Source organism: Garra rufa, chromosome 1 (assembly GCF_049309525.1).
Source record: "Garra rufa chromosome 1, GarRuf1.0, whole genome shotgun sequence".
Classification (NCBI taxonomy): domain Eukaryota; kingdom Metazoa; phylum Chordata; class Actinopteri; order Cypriniformes; family Cyprinidae; genus Garra; species Garra rufa.
The window spans coordinates 33,593,487-33,618,989 of NC_133361.1; the positions used below are offsets into that span (position 1 = coordinate 33,593,487).

A 25,503-nucleotide genomic window follows, 5' to 3' on the forward strand; every position below is an offset into this window, starting at 1 on the left:
CCCATTGAACCCCAATGAAGTCCACTAAAGAGAAAAATCCTGGAATGAAATCCTCAAAACCTTAATTTCTTTTCGACTGAAGAAAGAAAGACATGAACATCTTGGATGACATAGGGCTGAGTAAATTATTAGAAAATCTTAATTCTGGAGTGAATTAATTCTTTCAGTTCAGTTACTGCCTTGAATTTTTATGTGTAATCAAATTGGCTCTACAAAATGTAAACTGAATTGAAACGTAAATTATACTAAACTAACATGTGCTATTCTGTTGAATCCTATGTTATTCTGATTACACTGGTAGACTGATTACATCATACAGTTCTATCCTATAGAGTTTAATTTGGGTTATAGTAGCACCCTGTTAACAGTGTGAAAGTCCCATCTATTTTTTGTGAGTATCGCACCCCCCTCCCCACAGCTCTGCTGTCAAAGCCTCTGTGAGTCAGAGGAAGGCAAAGCAGTGAAATCCCAGCTTTTATTCACCCATGCACATGACTGAGTCAAACGGATGGCTGCTGGTACCTGCTGCAGTGGAAAGAGGTTTCGATCCACCTCCTCCTGTTTTCCCTCTTCTTTGAGACTCTCTCCTTTCTATCTCTCCTCCTCTTTCCTGTGGTATATGAAGAAGAATGACAGGTTTGATCTGGCAGCTCTTTAGTCTGAAAAGGCACACATAAACACACACAGACGAGCGTTCAGACACACAGACGCATTCAAATGGCCATTTGAATAATAGCTTTTTCACTTCAACCACTGAGGTGCTGTTTTTAAGATTGCTTTGGCTCTGTCTAGCTGTGTGGTTTAAAAGCCAATGGATACTGAATTAAGAGCTTTTAGCCTGACATCAATCAGCATTAATGTAGGCATTAGAGCTCATCAGACCCATGCAAACATCTCATCTCTTAACATCTTATTCAAATTAAGTGACTTCCTCATCTTAAACAGTTTAAGATTATCACCACTGTGATTTGGTGCGAATGTGTGTATTAACTTGCGGTTTGTGCAGGAAAGACGATGTGTTGTCATGATCGGGGCTGTGGGTCTTCCCTCAGCCACCTGAGGTCGCTGTTCCCCTTGCACTGCACTTCCCTGATTGTTCACTCCTGTCTTGTCATTAGCACTGATTACACTCACACCTGCTCACTATTATCTGGTCTATAAGAACTCTCATGTCTCACTGCTCATTCTGGCTGCATTGTCTTCTGTGTGGTTTGTTTCTGTGTTCCTGATCCTGGCTCTTGACCGTGTTTCTTGTTTTGTTCTGATTTGTTTTTAAGTTTATTAGTTTTGTGCCGTGTTGGCCTTTTGCTTTGTTTGTTTATTTGTTTAATTAAAAAACCTCTTACCTGGAGTCACGTGATGCGTCCGAAGTAGTAACACGTAACCGAGCGAGCTCTCCAGAAATCGTTTAATATCATTCAAAATAATCACTGAAACATTCCCCAAACTTTAGTAAATTGTTACCTGGTACTGATGAGCAACGGGAGACAATGGAGCTTCGACCAAAAACGAAGAAAGATGAGCTTAGAGCCACCGAAACCACTGAGAGAAAGATTCCTCAAAATGGCGCTGAGGGGAATGTCTCTGAGGAGGAAAGTTCTGCGGGGCTGCTCGCCGCAGCGATGAAAGAGTTTCGCGAGATTATTGGAAGTGTTAAGCAGGAGCTGATCTCTCAAATGTCGGATTTAAGTAACTCTATCCAGGGATCAATTGATGCTCTTACTGCGACTGTCTCGTCTATGCAAGGCCGGATTGTTACGGCAGAGCAAAGAATCAGCGACGTGGAAGATGCTATCTCGGAAAACGAGCAGAGCCTCAATCTCCTCAAAAAAGATAACGAGGTTCTTAAAAACAAACTGGAATATATAGAAAATTACAACAGGCGAAATAACATCCGCTTGATCGGATTGAACGAAGGATTTGAAGGCCGGGACCCGGTCGAATTCTTCAAGACGTGGATACCGAGCGTTTTGGGCGAAGAGAACTTTGGCGCTTCGCTTATCATTGAGCGCGCCCACAGAGTCCCGACAACTCGGATCCCGGGGAGGGCCCCACGACCCATCCTAATTCGACTTTTGAGGTTCCAGGACCGGGAGAGCATCCTACGATTCGCCCGAGATAAAGCCCCAATTTCCATTGAAGGGAAGAGAGTCAGTTTTTTTCCGGATTTCTCTTCGGAGGTGATGAGCCGCAGAAGAGAAATGATTCCTGCGCTCAAGGCATTAAAGGAGAAGAACGTCAAATGTCAACTTGTTTATCCCGCCCGCATTCGGATTCTCGCGCGGGATGGTGAACCACGGTTCTGTCACACGCCGGACGACGCTTTGAAGTACCTGTCTGAATATGAGAGAGATGTAGCTAGGCGCGTCTGAGGCACCGGAGACAGTTGCGGTTTCATATACTTCCCAGATTGTCTTGATTCAGCGAAATTTTGGTTGAATGGACCGGGTGAGTGACCTTCCTGATTGATCGGAAAGTTTACCACGTCGTCTTTGGTTGCACGTAATTTATTTTTTCCCCATTTATTTGGGTGCCTTGGTTTGCTTCCCTCATATCCTTTGAGGAAATGGGATTTTTGTGCTTCAATATGAGACACTTTACCTGATTATTGACTGAAGTTTGTCATAAACGTTCTTTCTTTTGCAAATGACTGGACTTGATTATATTTAAAATTGATACCAATAGGTTTGGGGGATTATTCTTTATAAATAACTGTTGCCTTTATCAGTGTGTATATTAAGGAGAGCTCGTGGTTAGACTTTTATTTATTTTTTGCTTAAGAAAAGTAGTGCGAGCTAATCGTTTCTCAACGGAATATTTTTCCTTTGCTGCGGTAAAGTTCTGGTTCAGCAGCTATGTTAGGATATTTGTGTTTATATGTGTTTTTTCTTTTTTCGATCTGTTTTTCTGAGAGATACATCTTAACATCTCAAATCTGTGCTAATACTGGATTGATGTGGTTGGTGTTAATTTGCTATGAGGGTATTCTATTTGATAAATTGGAAATCATATATTATACATGATAAAACCTTTGAAATTTGTGACATATAACATAAAAGGTCTGCATAGCCCCATTAAAAGAAAAAGAGTCTATATGTACCTTAAAAAACTGGGGGCAGAAATCGTTTTCCTGCAGGAAACGCATTTAACAGACTCTGAGCATCAAAAATTAAAAAGGGAATGGGTGGGTCAGGTGTTTGCATCCTCATTTAACTCAAAGTCAAGGGGAACCGCTATTTTGATAAATAAAAATATTCCTTTCACTGTTACAAAATCGTTACTGGATCCTTTAGGACGATATGTAATGATACAAGGACACATGTATTCTCAACAGTGGACCATGCTGAATATATATGCTCCAAATATTGATGATCATTTGTTTATGCAAAATGTCTTGCTCCAAATTGCTCAATCATCAGGCTCACTGTTGGTTGGTGGAGATTTTAATTTTTGTCTAGACAACGTACTTGATAGATCTTCAACTAAACCAGTGCCTCTTTCTAAAGCTGCTAAATCTACCATTGCTTTTATGAAAGATTTAAACCTTACTGATGTTTGGAGGCAGAAACATCCAGATGATAGAGAGTACTCCTTTTATTCACATCCTCATAACACACATACTCGTATAGATTATTTCTTGTTATCCACCCAATCTCTATATCGTGTGTTGGATATTGAATATCTCCCTCGCTTATTGAGTGACCATTCTCCATTGGTAATGTCATTGTCCATCTCGGAGAAAACAAGAGGGACTTACAGGTGGAGACTAAATCCCATCCTTCTTAAACAATCTGAATTCTGCAAATTTATAAGAGAACAAATTGATATTTTTACTACTACTAATAAACCTTCTTCCACTAACAGTTTTATATTATGGGACACTTTAAAGGCTTATCTCAGGGGCCAATGTATTTCATATACTAATAGGTTAAGAAAAATAAAAAATTCTGAATTGAATAAACTAGAATCTGAAATTTTAACACTGGAAAAAATATATCACAGGGCTAAGTCTAAGGATGTTTACAAGGAATTACTTAATAAAAAATTGGAGTATAATAAAATTAATACTTACCAGGCAGAGAAGGCTATTATTAGTTCTAAACAGCGTTATTATGAACTTGGCGAGAAAGCGCATAAAGTTTTGTCCTGGCAATTAAAGCGAGATGAACAAAAACGGACAATAAATGCTATAAATACAGGTAATGAAGAAACATACAATCCTTCAGATATTAATGGTGCATTCAAGCAGTACTATACTGAGTTATATACTTCTCAGACAGGTACAGATCATTCACAAATGGATGCTTTCTTGTCCTCAGTTCATCTGCCATGTCTTTCAGAGGAAGATAGGATTAGTTTGGATCAGCCTTTCTCTGCCCCAGAGTTGATCGAAGCCATTCATCTATTGCCTAATAATAAATCTCCAGGTGAAGATGGCTTTCCATCTGAATTTTATAAAGAATTTAAAGATTTGCTTGCGCCGTATTTGATGGAAGTGCTTGAACAATCTAGGGCAGATAAATGTTTTCCAGAGTCTTTCTCCAATGCATTAATTTCAGTTATTTATAAGAAAGGTAAGGATCCATTAAAATGTGCCTCCTACAGGCCAATTTCACTCCTTAATGTGGATTATAAGTTAGTTACCAAAATGATATCCAAGAGGTTAGAAACTCGTATCCCATTGCTAATTAACCCAGATCAGACGGGTTTTGTAATTGAGAGACTATCTTCAAACAATCTGAGGAGACTTTTTAATGTGATCCATATAGCTAAAGAAAAACATATACCCGGAGTGGCTGTTTCTCTCGATGCCGAAAAGGCGTTCGATCGGGTCGAATGGCCATACCTATTTGAGGTATTGAAAAAATTTGGATTTGGACCAGCATATATTGACCTAATTCAATCACTTTATAAATCCCCTAAAGCAAAAATAGTTACAAACGGAATTATTTCTGCTTCATTCCCTTTGTACAGAGGATGTAGACAAGGATGCCCCCTAAGCCCAGCTCTCTTCGCCCTTGCTATCGAACCTCTGGCTGAGGCTATAAGATCCAATTCTAATATAAAAGGCTTTGAAATTGGCCCCGAGACTCATAAAATATCTTTGTTTGCTGATGATATTCTTTTATTTCTTACTAATCCAAAAGAGTCTCTGTTAAATTTACAGAATATGTTACAATTATATAGCACATTCTCGGGGTATAAAGTTAATATTGACAAAAGTGAAATTCTGCCATTGTCAGGGTTTGACTGTACTACACTGGATGGTTTTTCTTTCAAGTGCTCACCCACTGGCATCAAATATTTGGGTATACAAATAGATGGTAATCTCAAGAATCTCTATAAACTTAATTTGGCCAGTCTCTTAGAAAAAGTGGGTAGAGATTTAACTAATTGGATGGATCTACCCCTCACATTGATTGGTAGAATAAATGCAGTTAAAATGAATGTTTTGCCCAAATTTTTATACATGTTTCAATCTCTTCCGATTTCCATCCCCAAATCCTTTTTCACTACTCTTAATGGATTGATTAGATCATTTATTTGGCACCGCAAAACCCCGAGGGTCAGCCTTGATAAATTGTCTCAAGATTACAACCAAGGAGGACTGAAGCTTCCCAATTTTAAAATGTATTATTGGGCAGCCCAATCCAGATACTTGGCCCAGATGTTTGCCGATACCCCTTCTCCTTCTTGGCTTAATATAGAGAAACTTGAGATAAAAGAAGAATGTCCTACTAATATAGTGTATACATGGGATGATATACTAATCAAAAGAAAAACCAGTAACCCCATGATTACTCATTCAGTTCAAACTTGGAATAAGCTGCGGTCACTGCTGGGACAGGCAAATTTCCTTTCTCCTAAAACACCTTTATGGGGAAACAGAATGCTTCCAATGTGTCATCAAAACAAAAATTTTAGGACTTGGTTCGAAAAGGGAATTACACATTTGGAGCATTGCTTTGATGATGCCATTTTGATGTCATTTGAACAGTTAAAGGAAAAATATAATTTGAGTAATAAAGATTTTTTTAGTTATCTGCAATTACGAGACTGTTTAAGAGCTAAATTGAAAAGTTTTCCCAAAATACCTGATTTGACAGAAATTGAACAAGTATGTTATTCGGATAAACCACTGTATAAAACAATCTCGAGAATCTATAAAGCTCTGATCTCAAGTCAACCTTTAGATGATGCAGGTAAATCCAGGAGTAGATGGGAGCAGGATTTGGGGATACAAATAGATGGGGACCTATGGGGCCAATTATGTAAAGATGGGGTCACTTCAACCTTGAATTCCAGATATAGACTAATTCAATTTAATTTTTTACACCAACTTTATTATACTCCATCCAGATTGCATAAATTTAATAACAGTATCTCACCCCTTTGCTTCAGATGTGGTACAGAAGAAGGAACATTTTTACACTCTACCTGGTTGTGTCCGAAAGTAATGGTGTTTTGGGTGCAAGTATGTAACATTATATCACAAATTCATGAAAGTACTTTTCCAGTGGACCCAGAGGTGTGTTTACTAGGCAATTTTACCAACTCTAACCTCCGACATATTCAAGCGATTAAGCTGACTGAAATGTTGTTAATAATAGCTAAAAAATGTATTGCTTTGAAATGGAAAGCAGACATTGAGGTGCCTGTTGGATTGTGGTTGTCGGAGGTGTGCAGTTGTGTACCGTTAGAAAAGATTACATATTGTATGAGGGGTAGGAGTGAATTATTTTATAAAATTTGGGACCCCTTTTTGAATTATATAAAAAAGGTACCACAGGATTTGATAAGTGCTGATTGTTAAACCAACATATTGTATCTGCTAAATATGTTGCACTTGTGATATTTATATTGTATCTCTCTCCTTGTGTTTTTGTTTGTTTTGTTTTTTTGTTTTTTTATATATTTCATTTGTCTTTTGTTTGTTGTTATGATGTTTGGAAAAAAAGCAAAAATAAAATTTTCAAAAAAAAAAAAAAAACCTCTTACCTGCATCTGGACCCAGACCCTTTCCTTCTTAACGTGACATGTGTACGTTTTGCAGACGATTTGCTCGTCTGCTTCTTGAACTCAGTAATCTGTCTTTTCAAGCTTAACTTAAAGAGACAGGAGTAAAAAAAATACCATCGCCTAGAGTGGATTTAATAAGCAGAAGAAAGCAACAGAATGTTTGTGCTTCAATACAGCCGGCTGGAAAATAGTGTAATCCCATTCATACTCAATACTACAAACCTCCCAATGAACCCCACATCAATGGTGGCTTGTATCTCATGCATTGTTTATTGTTGTTACTTACCCAGGAGGAAACTAAACATCAGAGCAACAATCAAAGGATTTGAAAGGGAGGTGATGTTCTTAAATATTTTTGTTTCTCATTATTGTGATAATCTTTCTGCCCTAGAACTTGTATTTACAAATACATTGGGAGGTGAGCTCAGGGAATTATCCCAATATCCTCTTTCTAACGGCTAAAAAATAGAAAAGATGGCATTAATTTTTAGTAGGCAAAAGTACCCTGTCCAAGCTATTGTTTGAAAAATAACTACGGTAACACTTTAATATAGGGATCAACTCTCGCTATTAAGTTGCTCATTAGCATGCATATTACTAGCATGTTGGCTGTTTATTAGTACTTATAAAGCACATATTAATGCTTTATTCTGCATGACCATATTCTACATTCTTCGCCCTAACTAATACCTAAACGTAACTATTAATAAGCAGTATTTAGACATTTATTTTTTAGGCAAAGTTGTAGTTATAGTTAGTTAATTAAAAGGTTGATATTTTGGTCTGGTTTGGTTACCATTCTTCAACCTATCTTTGTGTTCCTCAGAAGAAAGGACGTCAGACTTGTTTGGAATGAGAAATTTCATTCTGGCATGAACTATCCCTTTTTAAATAAGGAAAAAATATATATATATATAAACAACACAAAGTAATAGCTATTGTAAATAAATTTCATTCTGGCTTAAACTATCCCTTAAAAAATTAATAAATAAAAATTAATTAATTAATTAATAAAAAATAAATAAATAAATAAATAAACAATAAAATAAAATAAAATAAAAACAAAGTAATAGCAACAGGAAAGAAATTTCATTCTGGTTTGAACTGTCCCTTTTTAATAAATAAATAAATAAATAAATAAATAAATAAATAAATAAATCAAATAAAAACAACAAAAAGTAATAGCAATGGGAAATAAATAAAATTTTGGCTTGAACTGTCCCTTTTTAATCAATCAATCAATCAATCAATCAATCAATCAATCAATCAATCAATCAATCAACCAATCAATCAATCATTCAATCAATCAATCAAATAAAAACAACACAAAGTAATAGCAACGGGAAACAAATTTCATTCTGGCTTGAACTATCCCTATAAAAAAATAAAAATAAAATAAAAAATAAAATAAAAACAACACGAAGTAATAGCAATGGGAAAGAAATTTAATTCTGGCATGAACTATCCCTTTTTTTAAATAATAATAATAATAATAAAAGAAAAATATAAAATAAAAACAACACAATATAGTAATAGCAATGGAAAAGAAATGTTATTCTGTCTTGAACTATCCCTTTAAAAAATAATAAAATAAAATAAAATAAAATAAAATAAAAGTATAAAATAAAAATTACACAAAGTGATATCAATGGGAAAGAAATTTAATTATGGCTTGAACTATCCCTTTAAATAATAATAATAAAATAAAAATATAAAATACAAATAACACAAAGTAATAGCAATGGAAAAGAAATTTAATTCTGGCTTGAACAATACCTTTCAGAAAAATAAAAGTATAAAATAAAAACAACACAAAAGTAATAGCAATGGGAAAGAACTTTCATTCTGGCTTGAACTATCCCTTTAAATAAAATAATAAAATTAAAAATAACAAAAATTATAATCAGAGCAATTCTTATCTGGTACAAAAAAGGTGATCAACTTTACAGTGACATATTAAATATTAAAATATTAAAAACATATAATAGTTGATACTCAAATTGCTTTGAAGCATTTAACTACAACTAAAAGCAGCATTTAACTACAGAAAAATAGACATACACTACCATAGAGGTCTCTCATGCTCACAACGACTGCATTTATTTAAAGTATACATTAAAACAGTAATATTGTGAAATGTTATTAAAATGTAAAATAACTGTTTTATATTGTAATATATTTTATCATGTCAATAACATGTAAGCTGAATTTTCAGCATCATTACTCCAGTCTTCAAGTGTCACATGATCCTTCAGAAATCAATCCATGTCAATTATCAATGTTATGAATTTTTGTGGAAACTGATATCTTTTTTTAGGATTCCTTAATGAATAGAAAGTTCAAAAGAACAGCATTTTCTCTAAAATGAATGCTACCTCCCTGTACTAATAACACACAATTTTTGCTATTCTGCATCGCTATTGTTTGGCAAAAGTAGCTTGTTATTGAAAATGCCACAGTATTTTTATAACAGCCGAGCCACTGACACACTACTACAAAATATTGTCAAGTTAGTTGCGTTGTTACTTTTTGGGGAGAGCTGTTTACTCTCCAAAACCTGTCTAGGCAACGCTAGACTGATAGAGTGGGGGATGGAAGACAGGAGTGCTGCTAAATAAAAAGCAGTAGGCACGTTGATTTTTGGCAGGGATGTTTGTGTGTGTGAGAGCAGGGATACACTGGATATAGGTAGTTGGTGTGATGCGACTTCATGGTGGAAGTGCTCCTTGTGGGTTGATAGAGAGTTGAGGAGACACTTAGTGCTGCTGCTCCAGAACCTCTGTGTGGGTGAAGGTTGTGTATACGTGTGTGTGTGTGTGTGTGTGTGTGTGTGTGTGTGTGTGTGTGTGTGTGTGTGTGTGTGTGTGTGTGTGTGTGTGTGTGTGTTTGTTTGTGTGGGTGTGGGTGGGTGGGATGGTGTGATTTCAAAAGTATGTTTATATTCTCCATCTTCTATTCTGAGGCGGAAATATACTGTATGAGTAGAAATAGAGGTTAAATAAAGTTGTACATCATCATCCAAACTGTATTAGGCAAGACTAAGCAAAATCACCTTTGAGCAATTAAATAACAGTTAACACTCAATATGCAGTTTTGCTAATTGTTGATGTGTTAATTTTTCATGCTGTAATCAATATAACCAGTCGATGGATCAACCAGCCTCACCGGTTACTGGATCAATCCCACATTAAAGCCTTAATCAAGTCAATTGACAGTCCAATACATCTGATCAATCTGAGGCTGGTGGTTCTGGCACAGAAACCATGCCATCACTGCAACAAAAACACACCTGCTATCATATACTGCCATAAATATCAGACATATTTTTAGAGTTTGATCTGTGTGTGTCATCTTATGGTGAAATTCCCCTCACTGCCTCTGATTTTTGAGCCTGGCCAAGAATGTGTTGGCAAAAGAAAGTACAAGACAAAGAGAGAAAGAGCAATAAGAGTGAGATGGAGAAAATAATGTGGTAAGAGAGAGATAGAGAAATGTCATACTGCGTCTGTATGAGCACTATTAAATTTTTCTGCTTGGGCGCACTGGATGTAGGAGTGATAGGCCCTGTCCAGCAAGCCTTCGCTGCAACCAGAGTTCCAACTCACCTAGCAACTCGATAGATTCATCATATGATTTATACATAAGTATTCACCTTACTTACTATATTTGCTTCTGTTTACTGATCAGTTGATATCTGATTCAGAGCAAGAGCAAACAAACATTATTAAATATAATTAAGTCTCTCATACTCACCTAGGCTCTATTTATTAGATGTTAAATACAGTACAGCAAAGCCGTTTGCATTGTGCTCTTTTGTCACTTAATTATTTAGTTTGGTTCATCAATTTATTAAATTACTTAGTATAGGATCCATGATCTGCACTCTCAAAAATAGTCTTCTTTCAGCATTTTATTTTACATTAATGTGTAATAAATGGAATATGTGCATGTGTTTTTAGAGACTTAACATTAGTTAATGAATTATGCTGTCAATAATTAATGATTTAAAAAGTGGGTGGAGGAATTGAATTGTTCAATGTACTAAAGAAGGACCTGATTTCATGATGAAAATGTAAGAAATTAACACTAGAGGCAGTAAAACAGCAAGCAATTGTAATAATTTTCATACACAGTTATGATTACAGCTCTATATGTTTCGCTTTCTGGATGTAACAAGTTTGCTTTGTAGCTCAGCTGGCACGAAATTGGACTTAGAATGCGGAATCCTTGGGTACGAATCCCATGAAAAACATGACTCACGATGAAAGAGCTGAGAGCTAAGAGATTGAAAAATAAGCTAAAGCAGCATGCTTTTGTTTGCATTTTTACATCACATTTGTTTTGTTCATACTCCAGGGTGGGTTTAGATGTAGTGCAGATTGCACGTTGTTTTAAAATGTCACAGAGCATTAGAGTTATAGCGCCACTCAACGGATATTTCAAGTCAGAACTGCGGTGACACATACAAAACCAACGTCACATAAAATGTACCATATGTACATTCATCTGTTCCATGAAAAAAACGAACATGTTCATGGTGATACGTATTTCGTGTCTTGCGAAAAAATTCCCACAGGTACGTTTTTGTCATGAGATCAAGTTGCTACAAAGCCTTTAGCTGAAACCTTTGAGAAGACTACTTTTGTGAGTGTGGGTCATGGTATCTTACAGGGGCGTAGCAACCGGGGGGGACGGGGGGGACACGTCCCCCTCACTTTTAGAAAAAGGTGATTCTGTCCCCTGCACTTTTTTGACCTAGCGCCAATATTTCCACCCATGTTCTCTGATTTGTTACTTAGATTTGAGTGAACTAACACTTAGCCAATCACAGCGCGAATCTCTTGGGCATCCTCAAATTGCCACTTTGGTGCTGAAAAATGCCCATGGTTCTTCTATTTAGAATTTATTATACTGTATGAACATCACCTTTGGGTCCCATCACCATACTGTCTCCCCCACTTTTAAATTGGCTGCTACGCCCAAAACCAATATAAAATACTGTGAAATATTATTACAATTTAAAATTTTGTCACTAAATATTTTATTTTGGTTCACCTATTAAATTACTTAGTATAGGATCCATGATCTGCACTCTCAAAAATAGTCTTTTTTTAGCGTTTTATTTTACATTAATGTGTAATAAATGTGTAAAAAAGATGTGTTTTTAGAGACTCAACATTAGTTAATGAATGATGTTGTCAATAATTAATTATTTAAAAAGTGGGTGGAGGAATTGAATTGTTCAACGGACTGAGGAAGGCTACCTGATCTCATGACGAAAATGTACCTGTGGGAACTTCTTTCGCAAGATGCAAAATGCGTACCAATAAGTTCACATCACAGCAGTTTCCAGCAGAAATGAACACTACAGGCAGTAAAACAGTAAGCAATTGTAATCGTTTTCGTACACAGTTATGATTACAGCTCCATATGTTTTGTGTTCTAGATGTAACAAGCTTGCTCGGTAGCTCAGCCACTAGGAATTGGACTTAGTATGCGGAATCTTTGGGTACGAATCCCATGAAAAAACATGACTCGAAAGAGAACGAAAAACAAGCTAAAACAGCATGCTTTCATTTGCGATTTAACATCACGCTGTCAATAATTAATTATTTAAATTGGAGAATTGGGTGGAGAAACTGAATTGTTCAACGCACTGAAGAAGGCTACCTGATCTCATGACAAAAATGTACCTGTGGGAACTTTTTTCGCAAGATGCAAAATGCGTACAAATAAGTTCATATTACTGCAGTTTTCAACAGAAATGAACACTAGAGGCAGTAAAACAGCAAGCAATTGTAATCATTTTCATACACAGTTATGATTACAGCTCCATGTGTTTCGCTTTCTGGAGCAAGCTTGCTCGGTAGCTTAGCTGGGATGGAATTGGACTTAGGATGCAGAATCTTTGGGTACAAATCCCATGAAAATACATGACTAACAATGAAAGAGCTGAACCGTTTGAGAAGACTTTTTTGTTAGTGCGGATCATGGTTTCTTATCATAAATATAGTAAAACCAATATAAAATACTGTGAAATATTATTACAATTTAAAATGGTATTCTATTTTAATATATTTTAAAATTAGATATTTTTTCTGTGATGGCAAAACACATTTTTAGCAGTAAGTAGGTAAGTAAATAAAAAATATATATAATAATACTTTTATTTAGCAAGTATGCATTAAATTGATCAAAAATGGGTGTGAAGACATTTATATTGTTACAAAACATAATGTTTCTATTTAAAAAAAATGCTGTTTATTTAACTTTCTATTCATTGAATCGTATAAAAAGTATCACAGTTTTCACAAAAAAAAGATAATAGTAAGAAGAACTATTATTAATAATTGGGTACCGATAATAAATGATAATAATAACTGAGTACTTAATCAGCATATCAGATTTCTGAAAGAATTTTTTTTATACTTTAAAATATTTCACAATATTACTGTTACAATATTTGGTGAACATAAAAGACTTTTTCAAAAACATTAAAAATGGGGTATGCGATTGGATCGGAGAGACAGAAAGATAAACAGATGTAAAGAGACTTTCAACCAGCGCAACAAAAATGTTTCTGAAGACAATCACCTATTGCAACTTTAACTAAGATTAATAAATGCTGTAGAAGTATTGTTCATTCTTAGTTCATGTTAACTAATGTAGTTAACCAATGTTAACTAATGAACCTTATTGTAAAGTGTTACCATCAGAAAAAGAAAGAAAGAAGAATATTTAAGTACGTAGTTACCATCCATTCACATTACATTTGTAGGCCTTAAAGCACTTTGGCAGTATTTAGAGACTGGCTTGTGTAGTCTACATGTGGAATATGATTCCAAGTGGAAGCTTTTTAATGCCCCACTGAGCTCCAGCGTTTTAAGTAATAGGCCTATTTATAGTGGGTTGTTGGTTTACATCCCATGAGGCTGTTGTGCAGCTGTAGGGCCCTTTGGAGACGCTCTTAGCCTAAACAGCTCCAGTAAGACCGCCGTCTAGCTGAATGTAAGAGTGCTTCCCTTCCACTTTGTATTCAGAGCAACATTATTCAGGAGAGAATTTGTGCGTGCGGCTTTACCCTCTGCCTTTCCACACACAATCACAAACCGCATGAGTAGAAAAACATTACCCTCACATTGGAGTTTCCTTCTCTTCTTCAGTTTGACATCGCCCTGTTAAATCATCAGGTTTTAAATTTCACTAGCTCTCTGAACAGACACTCTTTATCGCCTTAAATCATGGCTGAAATGGCACAGTGCTTTGTAGGCATTTTCTTATCTCACCCCAGCCTCCTCCTTTGCTCCGTCTGTGTTTTATTTTACTGTTCTGAGCACTCATGCTTGTCGAAATTCCCTATTCACTCCTTGCCAGCCACAAACAGTCTCTCTTCACTTGCCTACAGAGGAATATTGCCCTCACGCTCTAAACAGCATGAATGTTTTCCTCAATTTCAATATATTCTGTTATTTTGGGTCTGATTACCATATACTTTATACAGCAGAAAAATTTAGAATATACATGCTGACATTCTTATTTTAGTTTCCTATTTCCATTTCCACCTCCATTGCTTATCATTCTTTTTTTTTCTTAGATTGATTGTTCCTGCTGTAATTTGTCTCAGATATTGAAGGCCATAGTCAAAAATTGATGTTTTTGATTTGATGATTGTCAGTGGGTGAAGATGATGATTGCTATGATGATAATGATGTCTCTGTCTCTCACCAGTCTCGTCAGACGCCGGAGGGTGAGTTCCTGCCGTTGGATCAGTGTGAACTGGATGTGGGCTTTGGAACGGGTGCTGACCAGCTCTTCCTGGTCTCTCCCCTCACCATCTGCCACGAGATCAATCCCAAGAGCCCTTTCTTCGACCTGTCCCAACGCTCACTCATGAACGAGCAGTTTGAGATCGTAGTCATCTTGGAAGGCATTGTGGAGACAACGGGTGGGTAGCATTTCTGTAGGAACATATTTACAACATTGCTTGCATCCCTTCAGTTATTTTGCACAGTCATCTTTTTTCTACACTGTGTGCATAATTATTAGGCACGTTGATATTGTGGTCATATTTGTTTCCAAGCACATTTGACCAATTCCAAACCACATCAATCTTAATAACTACTATTCATTTTGTATTTAATTATTTTTTAAGTGATATATAAACACAGCCACGTCCATCTGTCCTGAGCACAAGCTTTGCATCCGGCTTGTGACATGTGAACGCGCTCTGGCGTAATATACGCAAACGCCGTAAGGGGAAATCGATTAAAAGTCCCGGATGTGTTTGCGCAAGCAAATGTAATCTTTTAGCTTTAAATGGGTTTGAACAATCAGGATAAGCGCAAGTAATTACCATTTTGAATAGCTGCTATACCCATAGTCTGTGTGCACTGTGTAAACAATGAGTGTCGTATACACGCGACAGATCGCTTCCCGCGTTTGTGTATTCTACGCCAGAGCGCGTTCACATGTCACGAGCCGGATGCTAAACTCGTGCTCAGGACAGATGGACGTGGCTGTGTATCAAAGGTAAAAAATGATATAAATACTGTTCAGTTTCTCACAGAAACCGATCGTTTCGTGTCTTAGGACATCAGTGTATCGTCACGAGCCGCAGGGTGTAATTTGGATTTGTCTGTGTATGTTTTTCTTTTCTCTAAAGATTTGGTAACCATTGACTCCCATTATTTGACTGACAGACTGCACTGTTTTTTGTTAAAAATCTTCGTTTGTGTTCTGCTGAGGAAACAAAGTCACCTACATCTGGGATGCCCTGGGCGTGAGCTAATAAACATCAAATTATCATTTTTGGGTGAACTATCCCTTTAACTAGCAACTACGAGAAATAAAAAATTTTCTCACAGATGTGAGTTTGTATATCGCAATTATGACTTTTTTTTTATCTCAATTGCAACTTTGTCTCACAATTCTGACTTTTTTTCTCACAATTCTGACTTTTTTCCTCAGAATTGTGAAATATAAACTCGCAATTGTGACCAGTTTTAAAGGGGGAAAAAAGACTGTTTTCACAACCGCGAATTTATATTTCTCAATTCTAACTTAATAACTCACAATTGCGTGTTATAAAGTCAAAATTGTAAGTTTGTATCGCAGTTCTGACTTAGATTTGCAAGTTTATATTTCACAGTTATGACTTTATAACTCGCAATTGCGAGTTTATATCACAATTCTGACTTCATTTCTCTGAATTGCGCATTTATATCTCAGAATTCTGACTTTATAACTCACAATTGCGATTTAATATCTTGCAATTCTGAGAAAAAAAGTCAGAATTGCCAATTTGTATTACGTAATTCTGAGGAAAAAATTTCAGAATTGCAAGATGTAAGGTCACAATTGTGAGAAAAAGTCGTAACTGGGAAATAAAAAGTCGCAATTACTTTTTATTTTTTATTTAGTGGCATAAATGAAATAATAAGGTCAGAATTACCAATTCATTCATTCATTCATTCATTCATTCATTCATTCATTCTGTGCAAAAATAGATAATCAGTGGTGGTAAGAAATGGAGGTGGAAATGGAATTTGGAAATGAAAGCATCTCTGCATGTATATTTGCAATTTAGTCACACCAAAATAACAGAATATTTTAATAAATGCTCTTATGTTATTTTTTATATAAGTTTTACACATTGTTAGTTAATTTTAACTAACGTTAACAAATGGAACCTTATTTTAAAGTGTTACCAAATTATCTTAACATTATTAAAACAATGCAAATTTTCCTAAAAAACAAGATGATTTGTATTCTTGTATTATGCAAAAATCTAATCTAACTTTTTGGACAAGAACAAAACAAATTTGCCTATGACAATTACATTTTCTCAAGATGTGTTCTCTGAAAACAAGTCTTATCGTATGCAAATTTGCTTCTCAAGTAAATGTATCTTGTTTTAATGACGTTAAGATAATGTCATGGAAAACATGACACAATTGCTAATTAGGAAAATTGTTTTTTGCAGGGTGTTTATTTGTCTTTATCCATCCTCATTTATCAGATCTAATTGAACATCACTTTTCTCACACTTCCTTCCTACGTTTCATCTTGTAAACTGTGATTACATCTCTGTATACTTCCTCACACTCCTCAGTCTTGAATGGATGCAGTAGGTACAGTCAGGTCAGTAGAGGTGATGAGTGGGTTGTAAAAGAGTGTCTTTCTGATTGCATTATCAAGCCTGTGCTTTAGCCATGCTGTTAGCAGCACCTTCGTTTTGCTTGTCAGTTTGATGTATGAGCTTCAAACCTTGCTCGAGTTCGATCTGTTCCTGGTGTCTTTTATGCAGGCAGAGTGCGGGGAAGTAAAGTAACTGAAGAAGGCAGGATGGGATTTTCTTTTAAGGATGTGAGAGAAAGACAAGAGTGGTTCTTTTTGCATTCTTTTTCACTGCACAAATAAACAGAAACATAATTAGAATTTCCTTTTCTGTATCCTTCTCACTCTTTCAATCAAATATGACTCTCATTTCAATTTTAGTGGTGTTTTCTAAGCAACACTATTCCTAGTGGCCATATTTAGGGTTAGTGATTTGTACATAAATATATATTTAATTCTATTGCATTTCATAATGAGAGTAATAAATAAAAGGCAAAACAATAACAAAGTATTAACAAGGAAAATAAATAAATTTAGTTTTAGTTAAGCAGTAAGCAACCCTATTTTAACCCTCTGGTTGTGTTCGGATCCCTGTCACACTTGTGGTGTTCCCGGTCAAAAATAACCAGAATCCAAACAATTGCTTATAAATCTCTCATTATGCTAGATTTTTACCAAATATTGGATTCAATCTTTTTGTCAACTTGTTTTCTTTCATTTAGGACTTGTTTTGTGTTTCTATTTGCATCTGATTAATCGTTCGCCTCATTTATATAAGAAAAGGTAACTCGTTTTTTTGATTGAAAAAAACATTTTTTATGAATAATTTTCACAATATGAGCTAAAAATATATGATAATTTGCACTGTTTCTGACACTAGTGTGTTTTAATGTTTAATCAGAAAGTTTGCTTTTAAATGCTTTAATTTTGTACAAAATTTCACAAAGTCACACTTGCCAAAAATGGCCGACCATTGAAAGTGAAAGTAGGTACCTACTCTCAGATAATTGAGGCCTACGATTAATCAGATGAAAATAGAAATACAAAACCAGTCCTAAATGAAGGAAAACAAGTTGACAAAAAGAATGAATCCAATATTTGGTGATAATTGTTATAGATCGTGCTGGTTCAACGAGACGAGACAAGATTAACAATTAACACTATTTTAATAAACTCTTCAGAGTAACAAGCAGGATAAGGCAGGAGAACAGATAATACCACACATGAAACACAAGTAACATTTGCAAAGACCGACAGAGAACTCAAGAACCAAACAGACTTATAAAGACAGACTAATTACTAAACACAGGTGACGGTGATGACACAGATGATGGGGCTAAACCAAAATGACACAGATCAACAGGGGGAGACAATGGGCGAAACCAAAGACATAAACAGACAGAACTGTGACATTACGCCCCCCTCCGAATAGGCGCGTCCTATGCCGACTCCATGGGGAGCCAGGGAGGACACAGGAGGAATCCGGGTCAGGAGGAACAGACCCAGACCGCAGCCATGATGACGGCCCACTGTGGAGCCGACGGAGGGAGGAGCCATGGTGGAAGAAGGGATGCCGACTCCATGGGGCCGACCGACAGAGGCTAAGCAGGTGGCGGAGGAGCCCGAGGCGGAGACGGAGAGCCGATGATCCGGGGTGACGCCGAGGATCCGGAGGGCCAAGGTGGAACAGGCTCTGGCGCCCGAGGCGGAGGCGGAGTCCCGGAGATCCGCGGCGGAGCCGGAGCGACAGAGGATGGAGGCTGTGCCCGCAGGAAGGAGGAGTCCCAAGGAGCCGGTGGGACGGCGCGACGAGGCACAGCCGGAGGAGCAGAGTCCTGAGGTGACGATGGGGTGACGACTGACCAGGGCGGAGCCGGAAAGACGATGGAGCCCGGTGGAGCTGGTGGATCGACGGGCGACGGTGTAGAGGAGGGCGTCGAGAGCCGTGGTGGAACCGCGGGGTCGAAGGGCCGAGGCGGAGTCCTGGACTCGGAGGCTGGAGGCGGAGCTGAGGGATCCTCCAGCCGAGACGTCGATGGAAGCTGGCAGCCCCGCGGCGAGCCCACTGCACAGGTGGTGGGCTGAGGGTGAGCTGAGGGGCTGTCAGGGGACAGCGGCGGCCAGACGAACATGGCATCGGATGACAGAGGGTGGGTGGGTGGGAATTCCGGGCAGACAGGACAGACGGATATTTCTGTACTGAAGTCTATTAAGTCACATGAGTTATCTTGGGCAAGATCCGAGAAGAAGTCTATTAAATCCCCAGAATTAGGTCCAAGCTCACCCTCAGTGGTGGTGCAGTGGGCAGGGCTCTCTGTAGCCCTCTCTAGCTCCACGTCATACTCCACCGTCGCGGATGTTGCAGTCGGCTCTCGCACCTGGTCCGATGGGTCCAGCTCTGGCTCTGTCGCTCTCGGCTCTGGCTCTCCATCGTCGGTGGGCTCGGGCTGCAACTCCGCATGTCGGGGTGATGTTTGGCTGGGTTCTGGGTCGTGAGTGGGGCTGACATCCTCCTCGACGACGCCGACAGTCCAGGAAGATTGGCAGGACGCCAACACCCACTCGATGTAATCCAGCAGGCTCTCTTGAGGACCCTCCCCGGATAGCAGCGCCTTGGTGGTGGAATTCAGTCCGATGTAGAAGAAGTTACATAGGCTGCTATCCGGGAAGTGGGAATGTTCTGCCAGGAAGATGAACTCACGTGTATGGTCCTCAAGAGAGCGTTCTTCCTGCCTCAGGAGGATGAGACGAACAGTAGGGTCCATAATAAATCAAACAAAAATAAACAAAACACTGAGGGGATAAAATGGGAAAATAAACGCAGGGGAAAGTGCCGGGTAAACTGTTTCGGTCGGTCTTTCTGTTATAGATCGTGCTGGTTCAACGAGACGAGAGACAAGATTAACAATTAACACTATTTTAATAAACTCTTCAGAGTAACAAGCAGGATAAGGCAGGAGAACAGATAATACCACACACGAAACACAAGTAACATTTGCAAAGACCGACAGAGAACTCAAGAACCAAACAAAACAATATTTGGTGATTATATAGAAAAATTAGAGATTTATAAGCAATTGTTTCGAGTCCGGTCATTTTTGACCGGGAACACCACAAGTGTGACTTTTTACAATTTTGTACAAAATAAAAGCATTTAAATGCAAACTTCCTGGTTAAACATTAAAGCATACTAGTGTGAGAAACAGTGCACATTTTTATAATTTTTCGTTTAATATTGTGATAATTAAAAAAAAAAAAAAATTTACTCAAAAAATTAGGTACCTACTCTCAGATAAATGAGGCCTATGATTAATCAAATGCAAAAAGAAACAAAAAAAACAGTCCTAAACAAAGGAAAACAAGTTGACAAAAAGAATGAATCCAATATTTGGTGATAATATAGAAAAATTTGAGATTTATAAGCAATTGTTTGGAGTCCGGTCATATTTGACCGGGAACACCACAAGTGTGACTAGGTGAAATAAAACCCACAAAAAATTACGAAACTTCAGTAAGTTTGAGTCCAATGTTAAATAGTATTTTTGGGTCAATTTGACGGAGGATTAATAATTATTAATATATTTATAATTATTTTTGTTACTTCTCTCACACTATCTAACCATTCAGAAGAAAACAGGAAATTTAATTCAGCTTCATGTGTTATTATAGTTGTTTCATAGTAAATAACCTCTGATAAAATGGAAACAACTTGCAGGGGGGCTTTCAATTTGAACTCTCGCTCTCTCCAAGAAACAATATGAGATGGAGACAAAGCGAGGAAGGGTATTACATAGCCTCTGTGTCAGTGTCTCTCATTATTACAGGTGTAACAGCAGTGATAGACACAAACACACTCAAACGCACACTTATCAAGCGTATCAGTGCACACCAGAGGAAGGCTCCTGATAAACCATTTATTCATTCACTCTTCATTCAGTAAATTAATTTCTTGTCAGGCCAGTAACAGGGGCAAACAGTCATGTGGTGGTTTAAAACAGTTAACCACCCTGCTGATCGAGAGCTGGGGCCTGTCATGTACTCATAAGTGCTTATTGATCCACTGAAACTCTGGACACAGACAGAAATGTCAAGTTAATCATTTTACACAGTGGTACAAGACAAAACAGACAGCTCTGTATCACTTCAAGGACTTTGCATGAACATTTGCAGCTCCCAGAATAAAAAATCTCTTTGTATACCCTAATAAGAAACAACAAAGAACGAAAAATATATGCAATTTAGTCAAATAGACTAAACGTGTATGTGAAAGCGGGAAGTGTGAGGGTTCTTTTAATCAATACCATAGATCAGAGCAAAGGAGACGACAGACAGACTCTAATTATGTATGCCGACAGAGTATTGCGCAATCAAGAGTCTTACTGTGAAGACTGTGAAATTTGTCTTGCTTTAAATGAGGGCTTAAAGAGCTACTTTCAGCTGAACCGCAGTGAAGCCATTGATATGTTCGCAAAACCTCTTCCAGCATTGATCCATCATTTAAGCCTTTAGATGAAGCCATGCCACCCCATTGCTCCCACTCAGCACGATCACTCTGGCAGCAAAATATGGGATTTTCAGTCTGATTAATGTCACATAAACTGGTTTAATTACATGGAATGATGTAGTGCCAGCAGAAACACTCTTAGAGAGCTAGTTGTTGTGATCTTCATCCTTCATTTTCGAAAGCTGAGGCTTGTTCATGTTTCACGTTAGGTGCTGCTAATTAGTAGGCTATTTAATGATAATTATTTAATCATGAGCAGGCCCACACAGAAGACTTTGAACACCTGTCACTGATTAATGTTTTACATATCCCCTGCTTTTGCATATTTGTTTATTAAATATTTGGCTAATTTGATGCTTTCAGTTGTCTGTAATCCTCCCAATGCCAGTTTAGCACATTTCATTATGTTTAAATCAATTTTGTTGAAATATTTCCCCAAAAGCAGCACTAAAACTGCTAAAGGTCTGCAAAGGCTGAGCTTGATTAAGAATAAAAAAAACTATGTAGTAGTTGCTGATGCACTGAATATCACTAATGACCAACAAAATCTGTGCTATTGCTTTTAGACAGTTCAAAAAATAAGTAAATACTGAGCAACATACAGTACAGACCAAAAGTTTGGACACACCTCATTCAGGTGTGTCCAAACTTTTGGTCTGTACTGTAGATATGAATTCAACTGAAAAAACTTGTGAAAAAATATCTTTCAGGTGGTCAAATAGCAAATAGCAAATAGTGGAGTTCTAAAGCCACCTACTGGTAAAAGTTATTTGTAGTTTTTTTTTTTTTTTTACTTTTAAAACTGGATTTTCCAAAAGATGGGCAAAAATCTTACACTAAACCATGTGTGTCACTGTCACGTATGTGGTTGATCCTGTCATCATGAACTCTTGCACAACACATTCTGGACTTCATTCCCCACAAGCCACTGCACCAATCACTGCATACACCTGCTCCTCGTTACCCACTGCACTGATTGCTGCACACATCTGTTCCACATTTACTCACATGCATTTAAGCCACAGACACACACACTTCCGGCGCGAAGTCTTATTGTTCCATCTGGTCTTTATTTCCGAGCGTTTCTTTCCGTGTTTGTTTTCCCTGTGTTTGATTCCTAGACTCCTCCCCGTGTTTTGATTCTCGCTGCCAGCCCCGACCTTCTGCCTGTGTTTGACTACTCTTTGGATTATCCTCGTTGTTGTTGTTTGCCGGTGATTGACCCTGTCTGTTTACCACGCCTTCTAAATAAAGCCTGCATTTGGATCCGAACGTCTGTCTCCCGACTCCCAAGTGTTACAGAAGACTTCGCCGCTTCAAGGATCCAGCGGCTTTATGGTGTCATCCGGTTCCAGCATGAATCCAACGGTGCAGATCATGCTTCTCAAGCAGGGTGAGCGGACAATTGAGGATTATGTCATGGCTTTCATTGATTTGGCAAATCTGTCTTCGATGGATGAGACGTGCCTCATGATTTTTTTTCGTGGAGGACTCTCGGAGCCATTGGCTTCCCACATGCCAAATTTTGAACCTGACTGGACTCTGCATTACTACATGGATCTGGCTCTTTTGTTGTGTGGCTCTCCGTTTACGGTGGGTGAGGTAGAGCCACAGCACAAGATGGCTACCGCCAAGTCAGAGTCTCCGCCGCCAGAGCGCCCTCCAGTGACTGCGCCACCAGAGCGCCCTCCAGTGACCGCTCGCCCAGAGCCTGCTCTTCCAGAGTCTCCGCTGGAGACGCCCAGCCCTCCAGAGTCTCCGCTGGGGTCGTCCAGTCCTCCAGAGCCCGCTCCTCAAGAGCGCCGTCCAGAGCCCGCTCCTCAAGAGCGTCGTCCAGAGCCCGCTCCTCAGCCCAGCCTTCCAGAGCCTCCGCTGGTTCAGCCCAGCCTTCCAGAGCCTCCGCTGGTTCAGCCCAGCCTTCCAGAGCCTCCGCTGGTTCAGCCCAGCCTTCCAGAGCCTCCGCTGGTTCAGCCCAGCCTTCCAGAGCCTCCGCTGGTTCCGCCCAGTCTTCCAGAGCCTCCGCTGGCTCCGCCCAGCCTTCCAGAGCCTCCGTTGGTTCCGTCCAGCCACCCTGAGATTCCTGTCTGCCCGGTTCTGGTCACGGAGGCCATGCATGGACTCCCACCCACCCTCCCTGCTGCTCCAGTCCCGCCACCTCTGTCTCCTGACAGTCCCTCTGCTCACCCACATCCCACCTTCGGTGCAGAGGACTTGCCGTGGGACTGCCAGTCTCCATCGGTGTCCAGACTGAAGGATCCCTCACCATCACCTCCAGTCTCAGAGTCCTGGACTCCGCCTCGGCCCTCCGACCCTGCGGCTCCACCCCGACTCTGTGCTCCCTCGTCTCCGTTGTCGGCCGTCGGCCCACCAGCTCCTCCGGGCTCCATCATCCCTCCGGCTCCGCCCCGGTCAGTCGTCGCCCCACCTTCGCCTCTGGACTCTACTCCTCCGGCTGCGCCTCGTCACTCCGTCCTGCCGGCTCTGTGGACCTCCTCCCTCCCGTGGGCACAGCCTCGATCCTCATTCACTCCGGCTCCGCTGCGTACCTCCGGACCTCCATCTCCGCCGGGGTCGCCAGAGCCTTGGGTTCCGCCTTGGCCCTCCGGATCCTCTGTGTCACCTAGGACCGTCGACTCTCCGGTTCTCCCTCGGGCTCCACCGGCTCCACCTCCGTCGGTCGGCCCCATGCTGGAGCCAACCCTTCCTCCGCCATGGCTTCTCCCTCCGTCGGCTCCGCCTCAGTCCGTAGTTCCTGTACCCCTACATGGACCTGGCCCTCCATCCCTCCCCCTGTTCCGCCTCCGCTCCACCACCCTCCAGGTTGTATTAGGTGGTTAGAGCGTCTGGAAGCCGCTCCTTGGGGGGGGGGGCTCTGTCACGTATGTGGTTGATCCTGTCATCATGAACTCTTGCACAACACATTCTGGACTTCATTCCCCACAAGCCACTGCACCAATCACTGCATACACCTGCTTCTCGTTACCCACTGCACTGATTGCTGCACACATCTGTTCCACATTTACTCACATGCATTTAAGCCACAGACACACACACTTCCGGCGCGAAGTCTTATTGTTCCATCTGGTCATTATTTCCGAGCATTTCTTTCCGTGTTTGTTTTCCCTGTGTTTGATTCCTGGACTCCTCCCCGTGTTTTGATTCTCGCTGCCAGCCCCGACCTTCTGCCTGTGTTTGACTACTCTTTGGATTATCCTTGTTGTTGTTGTTTTCCGGTGATTGACCCTGTCTGTTTACCACGCCTTCTAAATAAAGCCTGCATTTGGATCCGAACGTCTGTCTCCCGACTCCCAAGTGTTACAATGTGAAATTATCCATGTTATCCCCATGAATTAAAGTTAGAAATGTGGGTCTTTTATAAAGTGAATTTAACATAAAAAAGCAGTTTTGTATAAAAACCCATTTAAAAAATATTTATTTATTAATTTATACACTCTTAAAAAGGATGTGTTAAAAACAACAAAACCTGTGTTGTTTCTTAACACACCTTTGTGTCTAGTTAAGGACAACACATTTTGTGTTAGTTTTAACTCAACCAGTGTGTTATTCCAGCTAACACAGAAAATGTGTTGTTTTTTTCTACACACTATTGTGTTATAAATACACAATTTGTGTCAAGTATGTGTTATTTTTTAACAAATTTTGTATGCAATAAAGACACTGCAAACTAATGTATAGTTTAAACACAATTTATTAAACCTGCTACTAACAATTACATAACTCAAAAAGGTTAAAAAAAGAGAGGTAAACAAGCACAATACAGTCATTTCAACATTTTAATTGTTCCTTGAGTGAAAAGTTGTTAATGGTTTATACAATTTGTACTTAAAATTTTTAAATAATGT

General features: G+C 39.0%; 1 protein-coding gene across 1 annotated transcript in view; it reads left to right on the top strand.

The window, feature by feature from the left end:
* LOC141302726 (G protein-activated inward rectifier potassium channel 1-like) overlaps nucleotides 1-21,076 on the top strand; it is a 41,997-nt gene extending 20,921 nt beyond the window's left edge. Inside the window, exons 2-3 of the mRNA XM_073832434.1 lie at nucleotides 14,749-14,965; nucleotides 20,961-21,076. Of these exons, the coding sequence (XP_073688535.1) occupies nucleotides 14,749-14,965; nucleotides 20,961-21,076 (333 nt within the window). The remainder of the gene's footprint in view (nucleotides 1-14,748; nucleotides 14,966-20,960) is intronic.
* Nucleotides 21,077-25,503: the final 4,427 nt, after the last annotated feature.